The sequence below is a fragment of the Ranitomeya variabilis genome, chromosome 5 (genome assembly GCF_051348905.1).
Source record: "Ranitomeya variabilis isolate aRanVar5 chromosome 5, aRanVar5.hap1, whole genome shotgun sequence".
Taxonomy (NCBI): Eukaryota; Metazoa; Chordata; class Amphibia; order Anura; family Dendrobatidae; genus Ranitomeya; species Ranitomeya variabilis.
The window spans coordinates 262,389,513-262,406,671 of NC_135236.1; the positions used below are offsets into that span (position 1 = coordinate 262,389,513).

Consider the following 17,159-nt stretch of genomic DNA (forward strand, 5'->3'; position numbering starts at 1 on the left):
CGTCAATTTCCAGACTCTGGAAATTGACGTGATGTCATGAGCAGGCGTGACCAAGCCTCACAGTCAGCGGTCCCTCATCAAGAGTGACTGGGCTGCAGGGCTGTGCTGGGGGCGGGCGGGCGGGGCTGTGCTGGGGGCGGGCAGGGCTAGGCAGGGATGTGCGGGCGCCGGGGGTCTGCATGCCGGCGCCGGGGGTCTGCGTGCCGGCGCTGGGATGTGCAGGCGGTGCTGGGGTCTGCGGGTGTGTGCGGTGGGTCTGCTGGCCATGCTGGGGTCTGCTGCAGGGGGGGATTGGTCATTGGTGTGTGTGTTTGTGTGTGTCTCTCTGTGTGCAGGCATCGTCCGATGGGACTACAAGTCCCATCGGGCTCTGCCTGCTACAGTGACAGTGAGTGACATTAGCCAATGATGGGACAGTAGTAGTCCCATCATCCGGCTAATGTGTTGAATGTAAAAAAAACAACACATACACACATATACAGTACGTACAGACATACAACATACACCATGTGACATGCAACATGTAACATGCGACATCATGCAACATGTGACGATATGCAACATATGACATGCAGCATGCAACATGTGACGACATGCAAGATGCCACATGTGACATCATGCGACATGCAGCATGCGACATGTGACAACATGCGATGACATGCAGCATGCTGCGACATGCGACAACATGCGACGACATGCAGCATGTGACATGCGACGGCATGCAACATGCGACATGCAGCATGCGACGATATGCGGCATACAACATGCGACTTGCAGCATGAGACATGCAACATCCGATATGTGACAACATGCGACAACATGAGACATGCGACGACATGCAGCATGTGACATGCAACATGCGATGACATGCGGCATGCGTCATGAGACATGTGGCGACATGCGACGACCTGCGACATGCAACATACGACATGCAACATGCCACATACAGTACATACATACAACATACATATAGACATACAGTACATATAACAGAGTACATACTCACCATCACTTGTCACTTTGATCCCCAAAGCCAGTGTCACCTGTAAAAAATATTAAAATAATAAACAAACAATATACTCCCTGATCGGCAGATATTCAATTAAAACGAGTGTCCCACGACGATCTCCCGTGGAGAACAGCAGCATCAGCTGATGCGACCGCTCTCCAGGGGCTCCAGGAATACAATGATGGAAGGTATCCTTCCACAATGTATTCCCCACAATGTATTCCTATGCCCCTGTGAGAAAATAGTCCCTAGTCTCACTTTTGGCATTGCTGTGTGAGAAAGTTCCCACACAGCAAATGCCATAAAGTGAGACCAGTGAACTATAGTAACCTCTCAGTGATGCACTGCAGGAGCCATTGTCTCCTGTCAGTGTGTCACTGGAGGTCCTATAGAGCAGTGACATCACCCGATGTCACTGTTCTATAGGGGAGATCATCGTGGGACACTCGCTATTAATTGGACTACGGAAAGTGAATATACGGTTTATTATTTTACGTTTTTTGCAGGCACTGAAGTATGGTTAAATTAAGAATATTAAAATACTTTTTTCTGGCTGTCTTTTATTTTTTAACTCTTTCACTACTATAGGACTAATAATGTATAGGCGTCATATTGATGCCTCTCCATTATTACCCCGGCTTAATATCACCTTACAATAGCAAGGTGACATTAACCCATTATTACCCCATATCCCACCACTACTCGGGAGTGGGAAGAGAGGGGCTAAGTGCCGGAATTGGCGCATCTCACAGATGCGCCATTCCTGGGGCAGCTGTGGACTGGTATTTGTAGCCGTGGGGGGGGCAATATCCATGGCCCCTCTCTAGGCTACGAATAGCAGCCCGCAGCTGTCTGCATAGCCTTTCTGGCTATAAAATATAGGGGGACCCCACGTCATGTTTTTTGGGGGGGTCCCCCTATTTTAATAGCCAGTAAAGGCTACGCAGACAGCTGCAGGCTGATATTCATAGCCTTGGAGGGGCCATGGGTGTTACCCCCTTCCCAGGCTACAAATATTGGCCCCTAAAGGGTGGCCGTCTGGGAAAAACACCTGTATACAAACGAACAACTAGACAAACCTCTAAGGTGAAGACCAATACAGAAGCATCTTCTGACTCCCAGGGGGGCTTCTGGTAGTTAATTTATCATCACATGTGCTCACAGATAGCCAGTTAAGACTGTTATCAAAGGGTCTTTCTCTCTCGATCTCCAAAAAATCTTGGTTAGAGCTCTAGATGGAGATGTAATCACGAGACAAGTCCTGGATGGACTTACTGTGAAGTCTCCAAAAATTCCAACAATTTTATCTACTCCCTAAGATCCACAAGAATGCCCTTGACCCTCCGGGACGCCCGATTGTGTCTGGCATTGGGGGTCTTTGTAACCCAATTTGCCAATTTATTGACTTCTACTTGAAACCTATAGTGGACACTTTACCATCATTTGTACGGGACACTACAGACGCCCTGGCTAGGGTCGACGGCATTCTTGTGGATCATGATACACTGATGGTTATCGCCGACGTGGAGAGCCTTTATACTTGCATTGACCATGAGCATGGCATCGATGCAGTCTGCCTCTTCCTGGGGGCCTCCGACCACGACGGTCCCTTGTGTGGATTTATCCTCGAGCTGCTGCGCTATGTCCTTACCCACAATTTTTTTGTCTACAAAGATTACTTTTATCTGCAGAAGCGTGGCACAGCCATGGGCGCGGCCTGTGCGCCCTCGTACGCCAATCTCTACCTGGGGTCCTGGGAGAGATCCCTCTTTGGCGACGGGGGCCCACCGGCTGCCTCCCATGTGCTGTGCTGGCACATATATATAGATTATATTTTTTTCTTGTGGGATGGGACGGCGCAGCAGCTCGGTGATTTTAAGGTGCTGAATCAGAATTCACTAAATATTCACCTCACATACACTTATGATGTGAAAAAGGTCAACTTTCTGGATGTTAGTTTTGAGGTGGATCAGGCTGGACATATCCAGACAGATGTTTATCGCAAACAGACATCTGTGAACTCGTTGATTCATGCGTCTTCTGCTCACAATTCTTCCACGATTCGGGCCGTCCCAGTCAGACAGTTCCTTAGGATGAGGCGGATTTGTTAATCTGATGCCAAATTTGAGAAACAAGCCTCCGATTTAAAATCTCGGTTTGCCGCATGCGGCTACTCTAACCGGTGCATCAAACAAGGATATCGGAGAGCAAGGGCTACTCCACCGGGCGAGCTGTTGAAATCCTCCAGAGCTCGACCACACACAGCAACAACTGGTCCTATAAGATTTATATCTACATTTAACCACGAATGGGAGGATATGAGGCAGATTCTTAAAAAACACTGGTCGATCTTGAGCACCGAGCCCTGCCTGGGAACAACACTTGGGGATTTCCCCTCTATGACTGCTAGAAGATCAAAAAACCTTAAAAACCTTCTAGTGAGCAGCCATTATACTCCTACTTCTAACAATCCATTTGGCTCCAGGGGCCCAATCTTGGGCTCTATACCATGTGGTCGCTGTCTTGCCTGCACAAATGTCCTGCGCTGCTCCACATTCAGCTCATCTGATGGCAAGCGTCAATTTGACATTCGACACAGGATATCGTGCAGTAGCACGAATGTGATCTATTATGCAACATGTGGCTGCTCTAAGATTTATATACGACTTACATCTAGAGAGCTGAGGATACGTGTACGGGAGCATGTTCGGGACATTTGTGCGGCCAAGACAGCGACCGATCCTTCCCTCCTTAAGACGATCTCACGGCACTATAGACAGTATCATAATAGTGACCCCTCATCATTTCAAGTGAGAGGGATCGATATTATTCATCTAGGGATCAGGGGGGGAGATTATAAGAAAATATTGGCACAAGTAGAAGCCAAGTGGATTGTTGTATTGGATACCAAGACTCCTAGAGGCTTAAATGAGTCATTGTCGTTTGCGTCTTTTTTATAGATGTTTGTCGTTTGGAATTCACCCCAACTGTGTTTCCGCCTCTCTGGGATTTTCTTTGCGTGTTTTTGTCTTTTTACTTATATCTTTCCCTCCCCCTCCATATGGTATTGGTCTGTCCCCTTGTTTTTAATCTTTTTAACTTTGTTTTTAATTCTCTGATTGTTTCTATGATTCTTGCAACGGGACTGATTTTGTGGTCAGATTCTCTCTGACGGACCTTGGAAGGACGGATTTACCTTGTGTTCGAATATTCGTCATATTGGGCCAATGATGACACCAACATCCACATAGTCATATATGAGACTAAACGGCATCTCTTAATAACAATAATTTATGCCATCTAGTTACTATGTTATTACTATGCCTTATATTCGGTACCGTGGTGGTGTATTTATGGTATTATACCTTTGAAGCTGTTCTTCGTGGATTGAATGGAACCATAGGCTATTTGCCATCCTTATCCTGTCATAGGTTCAGACAACGGCGGTTGTGCGCATGCGTGCCGTGTCTCTGGATTCCTGGTGGACTGTGACGTGTCTTTTTGCCTCTGCTCATGGATCGCCCCCACGCAAGGGCAATGGGGTACTCGGTTCCGGGTCCTTCGGTTCAGGGGATGTCACGGTGGCTGACCTGGTCCATGGCCCTAGGGACGTCCGTATTAAAAGGGAAAGGTCTTTAAAGGGATAATGTTCGTGACGCCACCTGTGGTATTCGGTCAGGGTGACCGACGCTGCTTAGGGGTCCGCTGGGGATGATGTGATGGCAGCTAGATGGTATACCTTCCCACAGGTGAAGTGTGTCCCCAGGGCTTCCCAGAAGTGTAGGTGGTGATGGTGGACGATGTAAGGCGCAGAGAATAACGAGGACACAAGGTTGCAGTCTCTTTACCTTTACTGGAGGCTTCAGCATCCACAGTCCAGGGTACAGACCACAGGGTAGGCAGAGTCCGGCCGGTCTGAAGGCAAATCCAGAGTTCCCTTATCCAGGTGGAAATCAGTAGCCTTCCTCTAGCGCCTGTGTGTTGTAGTACCTCCCTGCTGAGCTTCTCTGTAAGGTCCTCACAACTGTTGTAGATGTTCTAGATGTTATTTCTTCCTCTCTGTCCCGCAGATGGTGTGGATAGGACAAACCCGTATGACTGATGGCCTGAGGCTTGTTTATAGGGACCCTAGAGACGCCCCGACCCCCACAAGTTGCCACCGTGTCTCCTAGGTATTAAGGTCGGGCAGCCAACTTGAAATTGACTGTCCTGCCGGTCTCTGGAGCAAGGCTTGGAGACTATTGCTCCCTCGATGTTCCGGCCACCGGCTACGCGCCTCAGAAGGAGGCAGCCTATTACAGGGCAGAACTCCTTCCGGTGTTATCTCCTTGTGCTATGACTTTGTGTCTCACCCTCTACAACACAATTCTCTTTGTGTCCTTTCTTAGGATGCTGCCGCACGTGGAGCAGGCGCAGCTCCGTGTCTTTCTGTCTTGCTAGGCCTCCGACAGGATCCCACCCCTGTCAGGGACCCTCTGTCTGCAGCTCCGATGTTCCTCCTTTCCCCCTGTCTGCCTGACAGGTGTTGCCTGGGCAAAGCCCAGTCAGCTTCTGACTAACTTTCTATCCAGCCCACCAGTTTTACCCTTCTGTGAGGAGTGCCCTAGTAGATAGGAGCAAGGCTCCCCCTGGTGGACTGGAGTGTGAAGTGTGGTGTATGGTTTGTGATACCTGGTAGGAAGATCTCCTTTATTGCCATCAGATGTAATATCACTCCCCCTGGTGGAAGAATGACATCACTGCAACAACCAGGACTCTGGGGCGCTGCACTCGCACGCGTGGGGATACTTTCCCTCCCCGCACGTGCGCAGTGTTGCATGACGCCGAGCCGTGCCATCCAGGACCTGTGGGATGCGGTGCGCATGCGCCGCCTACAAACCGCCATGATTGGCTCTGCCGACACCAGGTGACATACCATGTGACCATAAAAGGTCCTTGCTGGTATATCCTGACATTCCCCTTGATAAAGTGGTGTGGGAAGCACGCGAAACGCGCGTCGGGGTTGTTTGGGGGTCGACTAACACCCTATTCGGGGTCTTCATCCTTCTGCCTGTGGTAAGTCCTCTCTGTTTAAAACTGTCTTGGATGCAGCAACTTCATCTGTGAGAGAGGGGATTTTACCCCAGTACTGTGATGCACTTTTGCACAAGCACTTTAAATGAATATGGATCTATTTGTACAACCGGGCAATAGCAATGAATGACCCCTTTATTTACTTACTTTTTGTCTCTTTTTTTCTGCATTTGCTTTCATTTTTTATTGATTTATTCGTGGTGATTTGTGATTATTGGGCTTTTGAATTGTCAATAAAATTTGTATTTATTAACTGTACCTGATTACTCTTGTTCCTCTTGTTTATACATAAATATTGGCCCCTGGCTGTTGGCTTTCCCCCTCTGGCGCAGAAAATTGCGTGGGAGCCCACGCCATTGTTTCTTTTTTTTCGTTTTTTTTTTACTGAAACATATTGTTCATTAACCCCTTTCTGCCAGCTGACGGAATAGTACCGTATATACTCGAGTATAAGCCAACCCGAGTATAAGCCGACCCCCCAAATTTTGCCACAAAAAACTGGGAAAACTTATTGACTCGAGTATAAGCCTAGGGTGGAAAATGCAGCAGCTACCGGTAAATTTCAAAAGTAAAAATAGATACCAATAAAAGTAAAATTAATTGAGACATCAGTAGGTTACGGGTTATTGAATATCCATATTGAATCAGGAGCCCCATATAATGCTCCATACAGATCATGAAGGGCCCCATAAGATGCTCCATACAAAATACGCCCCATATAATCCTGCACAAAGGTTAATAATGGCCCCATAAGATGCTCCATAGACACATTTGCCCCATACAATGCTGCATAAAGGTTGATGGCCCCATAAGATGCTCCACACATTATGGCCCCATGAGATGCTCCACACATTAGGGGCCACATGAGATGCTCCACACATTAGGGGCCCCATGAGATGCTCCACACATTAGGGGCCCCATGAGATGCTCCACACATTAGGGGCCCCAAGAGATGCTCCACACATTAGGGGCCCCATGAGATGCTCCACACATCATGCCCCATAAGATGCTCCTCATATTATGCCCCATAAGATGCTCCACACATTAGGGGCCCCATGAGATGCTCCACACATTAGGGGCCCCATGAGATGCTCCACACATTAGGGGCCACATGAGATGCTCCACACATTAAAGGCCACATGAGATGCTCCACACATTAGGGGCCACATGAGATGCTCCACACATCATGCCCCATAAGATGCTCCTCATATTATGCCCCATAAGATGCTCCTCATATTATGCCCTATAAGATGCTCCACACATTTGCCCCATTTGCTGGTGCTGCGATTAAAATAAAAAAAAATCACATACTCACCTCTCTTCGCTCAGGCCCCCGGCACTTGCGATAGTCACCTGCCACGTTCCATCGCTGCGCGCTGCTCTGTCTTCCATCCTCTGCACTGACTGTTCAGGCAGAGGGCGGTGCGCACACTAATCGCGTCATCGCGCCCTCTGACCTGAACAGTCACAGCCAGAGGACGGAAGAAAGAGCAGCGCACAGCGATGGAACAGGGGACAGGTGACTATCGCGCAATGCTCCCCCTCCCCTGATATACTTACCTGCTTCTGGCGCGGTCCCTGGCAGCGTCTCACTGTCAGATGGTCTCTGGGAGCCTGCGGCATCAGCGGTCACGTACCGCACATTACAGTCATGAATATGCGTGCATATTCATGACTTTAATGAGCGGTACCACGTGACCGCTGAACACAGGGAGAGCTGCCCGGAGACCATCGGAGATGCAGGGACAGCGCCAGGAACAGGTGAGTATGTCACAGCCGCCGCTGCCCCTCACCCGCCGACCCCACACCGACACTGACTCGAGTATAAGCCGAGAGGGTCACTTTCAGCCCAAAAAAGTGGGCTGAAAATCTCAGCTTATACTCGAGTATATACGGTACGTCAGCTGGCAGTATCCCCCACTTTGAGGTGGGCTTCGGCGGTGAGCCCACTTCAAAGCCGCAACACGTCAGCTGTTTTCAATACAACAAAAAAAATGTACATGATCGCTAAACGACGTAGCGAGAAAAAGAAATCAAAAGGCAAAATTATGTTTTTTTGGTCGCAGCGACATTGCATTAAAATGCAATAACGGGCGATCAAAAGAACGTATCTGCACAAAAGTGGTATCATTAAAAACGTCAGCTCGGCACGCAAAAAATTAGCCCTCACCCAACCCGATAATCTCAGAAAATATAGACGCTACGCGTATTGGAAAATGGCACAATTAATTTATTTTTTTTTAGCAAAGTTTGGAATTTTTTTTTCTCCACTTAGATAAAAAGTAACCTAGACGTGTTTGGTGTCTATGAACTCATAATCACCTGGAGAATCATAATGGTAGGTCAGTTTTATGCTGTGTGCACAAAATCTGCATCTCCTTGCAGAAAACACAGCTGCCTTTTTGATGCATTTTTTTCACGGTTTTGATACGGGTTTTTTGTGCGGTTTTGATGCAGTTCTTGGTGCGGTTTTTGGTGCATTTTTTGTGCGGTTTTGATTCAGTTTTTGCTGCAGTATTTGGTGCGTTTTTTGCGTGGTTTTGATTCAGGTTTTTGATGTTTTTTTTATGCAGTTTTTGGTGAAGTTTTGATGCAGTTTTTGGTGCAGTTTTGATGCAGTATTTGGTGCGGTTTTTGGTGCAGTTTTGATGCAGCTTTTGGTGCGGGTTTGATGCAGTTTTTGGTGCGGTTTTAAAGCAGTTCTTGGTGCGGATTTCATGCGTTTTTGATGCAGTTTTTGGTGCGGTTTTGATGCCGTTTTTGGTGCAGTTTTGATGCGTTTTTTACTGCGGTTTTGATGCAGTTTTTGCTGCGGTTTTGATGCAGTTTTGATACGCTTTTGGTGCAGTTTTTGGTGCAGTTTTTGCACGGTTTTGATGCATTTTTTTATTTTTTTGCGCAGTTTTTGTATGCGTTTTTGAAAGCTAAATAAAGGTGTATGATTGAACAAAAAAAAAGATTTGTGATGTTATTATATTGTCCAACCTCCTCTTTTACATTTGTCCAACCCACACTCAATTACACACAGATAGACTTATAGATGATAGATGAAATGGATAGACAGTTCTACAAATAGATAGATCTATAGATGCATACATCTATCTATTCATATATCTATCTATAGATATATCTGGATAGATATATCTATTGATAGATGTATGGATAGTGTAGGGTGCGTGTCCACTGTCCGGATTACATTCGAATTAGCTGCAGATTGGATGCTTCGTACTTCTAGTCCCATCAGATGATGCCTGCACACACACCCCAAAAGACCCCCTGCACAGCCCCGCACATACCCGAACAGCCCCGCACAGCGCCGCAAACACCCGAACAGCCAGGCACACACCCGCACAGCCCCGCACACACCCAAACAGCCAGGCACAGCCCCGCACACACCCAAACAGTCCCGCACAGCGCCGCACACATCTGAACAGTCCCGCACACACCCGCACAGCCCGCAGACCCCGCACACACCTGAACAGTCCCGCACAGCGCCGCACACACCTGAACAGTCCCACACAGCGCCCCACACATCCGGACAGCCCGCAGACCCTGCCCGCACACACCCGAACAGTCCCGCACACATCCGAACAGCCCGCAGACCCTGCCCGCACACACATACACGCACACAGTCACCGCACACACACTTCCCTCCTCCCGAACTGCAGCGTTTCTCGGACCCACATCCGCAGCAAAACAGATCTTTTTTACATCTGCAGTTTTGCTTTGGATGTGCCCGACTCAATGAAAGTCTAAGGGTGCAGAAACGCTGCAGTTCGGCACAAAAGAAGTGACATGCTGCGGAAAAAAAAAAGCTGCGTTTCGGTGCGGCTTTTTCCGCAGCATGTGCACAACAAGTCTGCGGCTCCCATAGACTTACATTGGTTGTGCACTACACTGCGGATTTGATGCAATTCTGTGCAGCAAAAAACCCTGCAGATCTGCAATCAAATCCGCATCGTGTGCACACAGCCTTAGCATTTAGTGAACCTAGCAAAAAAGCCAAGCAAAAAACAAGTGTGGGATTGCACTTTTTTTGCAATTTCATCGCACTTTTAATTTTTTTCACATTTTCTGTTACACGACATGGTAAAACCAATGATGTCGTTCAAAAGTAGAACTTGTCCCGCAAAAGATAAGCCCTCACATGGCCATATTGATGGAAAATTATGGCTCTGGAAAGGAGGGGAGCAATAAACGAAAACAAAAAAGCTCCAGGGGTGAAGGGGTTTAGAAACATGGATATGGACATATCTATGGAAATAGATATATAGATACATACTGTATCTATCTATGTATAGATACATACTGTATCTATCTATGTATCTATCTATCTATCTGTGTGTAATGGAGTGTGGGTTGGACAAATGTAAAAGAGGAGGTTGGACAGAAATGACATCACAAATCTTTTTGAAGAGAGAGGAGGGAGGGGTTTGGGTGTGTTTTGGAGAGGGTGTGGTAGGTTCGGGCTTAGTGGCCAGTGCAATGCATCATGGAACTTGTAGTATTAGAGCACAATAACTCAGGAGAAAGGAAGTTGTCGATTAACCCCATGAGAGCTGGATCCAGCACTGAAGATGTGCTGCTACAGCATGATACAAGGTAATATTGCTAAAATACACACAGTGGATGTTTTCAGTGGCACATAATAGCAAGATTTATGAAAAAAAAAAATTATTGTAGTGGACAACTTCTTTAAGATCGCTTTAAGATTTTACAGGAATGGCATTCAAATTATGTGCTAAATCCATAAAATAACTTAAGCAGTCTTGAATGTTGTGCTTCTTTTCTATAGGACTTGGGTTTGCTGATGTGGAGAACCGGATTCCATGTTCACCAGACAGTGTCATGCGTGTGGCCAGTATTAGCAAATCCTTTACTATGGCAGCACTGGCCAAATTGTGGCAGGAGGGACGCCTAGATCTAGATGCACCAGTGCAGAAGTATGTACCGGAGTTTCCAGAAAAGGAGTTTGAAGGTGAAAAGGTGTGGACGGTGCCAATATGAGTATTCTTTTACAGTTTAGAAAATTAGAAACAGAGCAATGTGGTGGTAATTACTTCAGTGATAATTTGCCAAAAGGCTTGTGTTACGGTGCCAAAAAATGTCCCCATGTTTTTAATCTTTGTACACAAAGAGGCTGCTCTCCTTCCACAGTCCAGTTATAGTATTTGCTTAGATTAACATTAAAGGGGTTTTCCCATCTCCAAGATCCTGTCCCAATATGCAGTAGGTGTAATCAGGGCCGTATTTGCCAATAGGCACTGGAGAGCACGTGCCTAGGGCGCCGGGCTGCAGGGGGAGGCACCAAGACAGGGAAGAAAATTTAGTTTTAATTTTTTAACCTCTCCTCCTCTCCGTTGGACAATCCAGGAAATCTGTTGTCTTTTCGGAGGGGGAGGGGGGGCGCACCTCCATATTCACCTAGATGCAGGGAGCTGACTAACCTAGGGAGTAGTGGCGCAGCAACTTCCGGGGTCAGAGAGGTCCCTGCATCCGAGGTGCTGCAGCGTCTGTGCATGTGAGGAGGATGAGATCATCTCTCACTGCAGACATCACAGCAGAGGAGGAAGAAGATGACATGGGAGGACACAGGAGCAGGTGAGCGCTCATAGAGCTGAAGATGGGGGAGGCTGGTGACAGGGGAGGCTGCTGTATACTGGTGAGAGGAGGCTGGTAACGGGAGGCTGCTGTATACTGGTGAGAGGAGGCTGGTGAAAGGGGAGGCTGTGCTGTATACTGGTGAGAGGAGGCTTGTGACAGACGTGGCTGCTGCTGTATACTGGTGAGAGGAGGCTGGTGATGGGAGGTTGCTGCTGTGTACTGGTGAGAGGAGGCTGGTGACGGGAGGCTGTGCTATATACTGGTGAGGCTGGTGACGGGAGGCTGTGCTGTATACTGGTGACAGGGGAGGCTGTGCTGTATACTGGTGAACAGGGGAGATTGCTGACGGGAGGCTATGCTGTATACTAGTGAACAGGGGAGACTGCTGACAGGGGAAGCTGTGCTGTATACTGGTGAACAGGAGAGGCTGATGACAGGAGAGGCTGTGCTGTATCCTGGTGAACAGGGGAGGCTGTGCTGTATCCTGTTGAACAGGGGAGACTGTGCTGTATACTGGTGAACAGAGGAGGCTGTGCTGTGTACTGGTGAACAGGGAAGGCTGTGCTGTATACTGTGAAAAGGGGAGGCTGGTGACAGGAGGCTGCGCTGTATACTGGTGAACAGGGGAGGCTGTTGCTGCTGTATGCTGGTGAACAGGGGACGCTGCTGCTATATACTGGTGACAGGGGAGGCTGGTGCTATGCAGGCTGGGGATTTGGGGGAGGCTGACACTTTAGAATGGGGATTAGGGGGCATATTCCTATAGAATAGTTTTTATTGGCGCTATAAAGTTAAATCTACTTTATGTAATATGCAAATGAGGGTGTTTCGCAGCACTCTCGTATTTGTATACTAAAGCTTGTCTTTATTGTCAACGCTCCATTAGTAAAAGTGAGTGTGTAGCGCCCCCACTGCCGCAGGGCCGAGGGGTACCCGGTACCGGGCCTCTGAGGCTCTGCTCTGGGGTTGTCACGGTGGCTAGGCCCGGTCCGTGACCCTGCTGAGGGGCGTACAGTGAATGATAGATGTGGATGGTGGTGGTGGTGGTGCGGTGCAGTAAATAACGAGGACACCAGGTTGCAGTCTCTTTACCTCTTTACTGAAGATCTCTGGGTCCTCAGTCCGGAATCCGGATAACCAGGATGCGCAAGTCCGGCCGGTCCAATGGCACCTCCAGAGTTCTCTTAACAGGTGGAAATCTGTGCCTTCCTTCTAGCGCTAGGTGTTGCGGTCCTTCCCTGCTGTGCTTACGGAAAGTCCCCACAACTGTTGTGTCTGTTTCTTAAGTTCCCTCACAACTCGATTAGATGATGTTCTGCTAATCCTCCGTCCCTCCCTGATGTTACGGTTAGGACGGCACCCGTATGACGGGTAGGCTCGGAGCTCTTCCGGGACCCTAGAGTCGCCCCTCTCCACAGGTTGCCCCCCAAGACTGCATAGGTGATTTAGGTGAGACAGCCCGCCTTAGACTGACTGTCCTGCCGTAGGTTTGAAGTATTGCCTGAAGCTGAATATAGTAATACTTCCTCGGCGTTCCGGCCGCCGGTTGTGCGCCTCAGTAGGATGTTGCCTCGGTCTCACAGCACGACTCCTACTGGTATTCTCCTTGTTGCTTTGATCTCGTTTCTCACTCAGCACAATCTATCTCGCTTCCAATCCCTCCTTGGGCACCGCCGCTATGCTGAGCAGGCACGGTCCCGTTACGTTCGCTCAAGTTGCCAGGCCTCTGTCAGGATCCCACCCCTGACAGGGGCCCTACCGAATCTTCTCCTGCAACACCCTCTGCCACAAGGTGTTGCCTGGTTCCAACCCAGTCGGCTTTCTGTTCTAACTTCCTGCCTGACCCCCAGTTTTACCAGTATGTGAGGAGTGGCCTAATGAATAGAACCCTTAGCTCCCCCTGGTGGCCCGGCTGTGAAATGTATTGGTGTCTGTGATACCTGGTCAGATGAACTCCTTCAGTGCCATCAGACGTACCATAGCTCCCCTTAGTGGCGGAGCCACAGTACTGCAAAGACCAGGACTCTGGGGCGCTGCAAGTGCTATCTAAAATCAGCTTGCAAGTCTGCGCTTACTCACTGAGGCTGGTTTCACACTTGTGTTTTTTTCAAGTCAGGCAAAATCAGGTTTTTCAGCCAAATCATGATCCTTTCAGGATCCAGTTTTTTGTCTATTCACTTTAATGGTGTCAGGGAACAACCTGAAGTAACTGGATTCTACCTGACACCATTAAAGTGAATGGACAAAAACTGGATTCCGAAAGGATCAGGATTTGGCTGAAAAACCGGATTTTGCCTAATTTGAAAAAACACGCAAGTGTGAAACCAGCAAAACTGGATGAGTGCAGCAGCGCGCTCCAAGTGTTAGTGTGGGTGCACACAGTGTGGCTGCAGGCTCGCTCTGACGCCTGCTACGTGTCTGCTCTTGGCTTCCCTTTGGGCACCTTCAGTAAAGAGGAGGGGTGAATGAGCAGACAGCATGTCTCTATATCACTAGGCCTCTCCTCACTGACGCAATGGTTAGGTCACCTATTTTAATCTCTTGATGACTTTGAAAAGCTGAAGGTGTTAAAAAAATGCTCAAAAGACTGAACCTGTGCCCAGCAAGTGCAGACATTCATTTTTTTAGTGTTTAATTAGCGCTTTTTAAAGCGTTTTACATAGTAGATATACCTGAAATAGATATTGTGTGCACAGACTCAGTGTGTGACGTCAGTAAGGGGCGCAACCATGAAAAGTACCTAGGTCAGCATGAAGGTCAAATACGGCCCTGGGTGTAATAATAATAATTTTAGCAAATGCCTCCAATTAGAAATGTAGAAAAGACAGAACCCGAAAGAAGAATGGACACCAGAGCTAATAAAATGTAAAAAATATAAATTTTATTGAGATACTCTAAAATAATTAATAGTTACAAGACAATAATAATAACTAGATAGTAATGACGCAAAAAGAAAGAGAGGGGCGACGACCTAGTACCACATGCAGGAAACAAGGAGGTAACAGGATTGCAACTTGCTAAATACACCTTATAAATCTCATATATAGATAGATAGATTGTCACAAAACAGTACTAATCAAGGGTGTATGAGTACATGGTAGAAAATGCATATAATTAGATGATAAAGTATAGCCAACCGGATCCTTCAATATCCACTGATGCAAATAAATATTAAAAAAGTATAGAAAGTGCCAATAGTGCAATGGGTGAAATGAATACCATATTAAAGTGCCAATAGTGCACTAAATAAACCTAAGCAGGTACCGCATTAGCAACTGTAATAAACATATGCACTGCACTCAATCCACGTATAGTAAGGTATGATTACCAAATATATATATAGAGAGAGAGTCCCACTACTGTGGTAATCCTCTTTAAAATATATATGCGCTGCCGAATGGCAAAGTGCAGAGTATATAATAAAGAGTTTGTGATGGTGATATCACATACAAAGTAATAAACTTGGAGACCACAGCAGACAGTATTTAGACCCACTATACGAGGAAAGAGACTAAATGGTAGAAGGGAACCGTTATGGTAAGCTAGACCAACCTGCTCCTAGATGTGGGATGAAAGACCCCAACGCGCGTTTCGCACCTTTGGCTTCTTTGTTTTTGATATCACCATCACAAACTCTTTATTATATACTCTGCACTTCGCCATTCGGCAGCACATATATATTTTAAAGAGGATTACCACAGCAGTGGGACTCTCTCTCTATATATATATTTGGTAATCATACCTTACTATACGTGGATTGAGTGCAGTGCATATGTTTATTACAGTTGCTAATGCGGTACCTACTTAGGTTTATTTAGTGCACTATTGGCACTTTAATATGGTATTCATTTCACCCATTGCACTATTGGCACTTTCTATACTTTTTTTTATATTTATTTGCATCAGTGGATATTGGAGGATCCGGTTGGCTATACTTTATCATCTAATTATATGCATTTTCTACCATGTACTCATACACCCTTGATTAGTAATGTTTTGTGACAATCTATCTATCTATATATGAGGTGTATTTAGCAAGTTGCAATCCTGTTACCTCCTTGTTTCCTGCATGTGGTACTAGGTCGTCGCCCCTCTCTTTCTTTTTGCGTCATTACTATCTAGTTATTATTATTGTCTTGTAACTATTAATTATTTTAGAGTATCTCAATAAAATTTATATTTTTTGCATTTTATTAGCTCTGGTGTACATTCTTCTTTCGGACTTCTGTGGTTTTTGTATGGCTGAGCTCATACAGTAATTGCCCCATCTTTCAGTTCATCAATTAGAAATGTAGTATAATTTTTCTGATTCAGTATGTCTCTTTCCTCATGTGCAGGCATTGCAGGACCTTGGGTATCCATGGTTACATCCACTGATTGACAGTTATATAGTTGCTAGTGGTTACTTAAGTTGCTGCGATGCCTGCACAAGAGGAAAGAGACACAGCAAATCAGAAAAACTATACTACATTTCTATTACGAGGTAGTTGCTAATATTATCATTATTACACCTACTACATATTGGGAAAGGATCTTGGAGATGGGAATACCCATTTAAAGTATTCTGACCTCATTGTTAGGGCTTCTTGCCCACTGATACCTGCAAGGAGGCTTGCAGTTGTCCTTTTCTGGCTCATGATTTAGAGAGAGGTAGTTCTCCCTCTTTGTTGGAGAAGTTGAATTGTTTATAACAGTGGCTTCCTCAAGTTAATGAGGGCCGGGTCATAAGTGGCCAGTTTTTGCTTTTATTTTCACTGTGCTCGAGTATTCCATTGTTATACTTTATAAAATTCACAATACTGTTGCAGAAATGGGCCCTTTTTATGGAGTGCTAATTTTTATGGTCTTTATCAAGGGGGTGTGGCTTACATTATTTTCTGGGTTGTGTCTTTAAGCTGCTCTGCATAATTACCCTGTGAGCCACACCCCTTTGAGAAGGACCATAAAAATTATCACTAAACAAAAAGGTCCACATATCTAGAACTATATTATCGCTAAAAAAAAAAGATTACTCAGATGAGCATCAAGAAAATAACTGGTTATGTCTCACTTGAGAGAAGCACTCATAAATATGGATCAATAGCTTTTTTTTTTTACAATATACACTGTGTGCAGAATTATTAGGCAAGTTGTATTTTACAGGATTATTTTTATTATTGATCAACAACTATATTCTCAATCAACCCAAAAGACTCATAAATATCAAAGCTTAATATTTTTGGAAGTTGGAGTGGTTTTTTTTAGTTTTGGCTATATTAGGAGGATATCTGTAATAGGTAACTATTACTGTGCAGAATTATTAGGCAACTTAATAAAACCAAATATATTCCCATCTCACTTGTTTATTTTCACCAGGTAAACCAATATAACTGCACAAAATTTAGAAATAAACATTTCTGACATGCAAAAACAAAACCCCAAAAAATTAGTGACCAATATAGCCACCTTTCTTTATGATGACACTAACAGCCTT

General features: G+C 46.2%; 1 protein-coding gene across 3 annotated transcripts in view; it reads left to right on the top strand.

The window, feature by feature from the left end:
* LACTB (lactamase beta) overlaps positions 1-17,159 on the top strand; it is a 115,664-nt gene that overhangs the window by 50,985 nt on the left and 47,520 nt on the right. For 2 of the 3 annotated variants that reach the window (XR_013215695.1, XM_077264187.1), the window contains exon 3: positions 10,878-11,068. Coding sequence is in view for 2 of the 3 variants with exons in the window: in XM_077264187.1 (XP_077120302.1) it covers positions 10,878-11,068 (191 nt within the window). In the remaining variant the exon portion in view is untranslated. Of the gene's footprint in view, positions 1-10,849; positions 11,069-17,159 lie in introns of all 3 variants that reach the window. The other variant, XM_077264188.1, reaches the window with a different exon arrangement.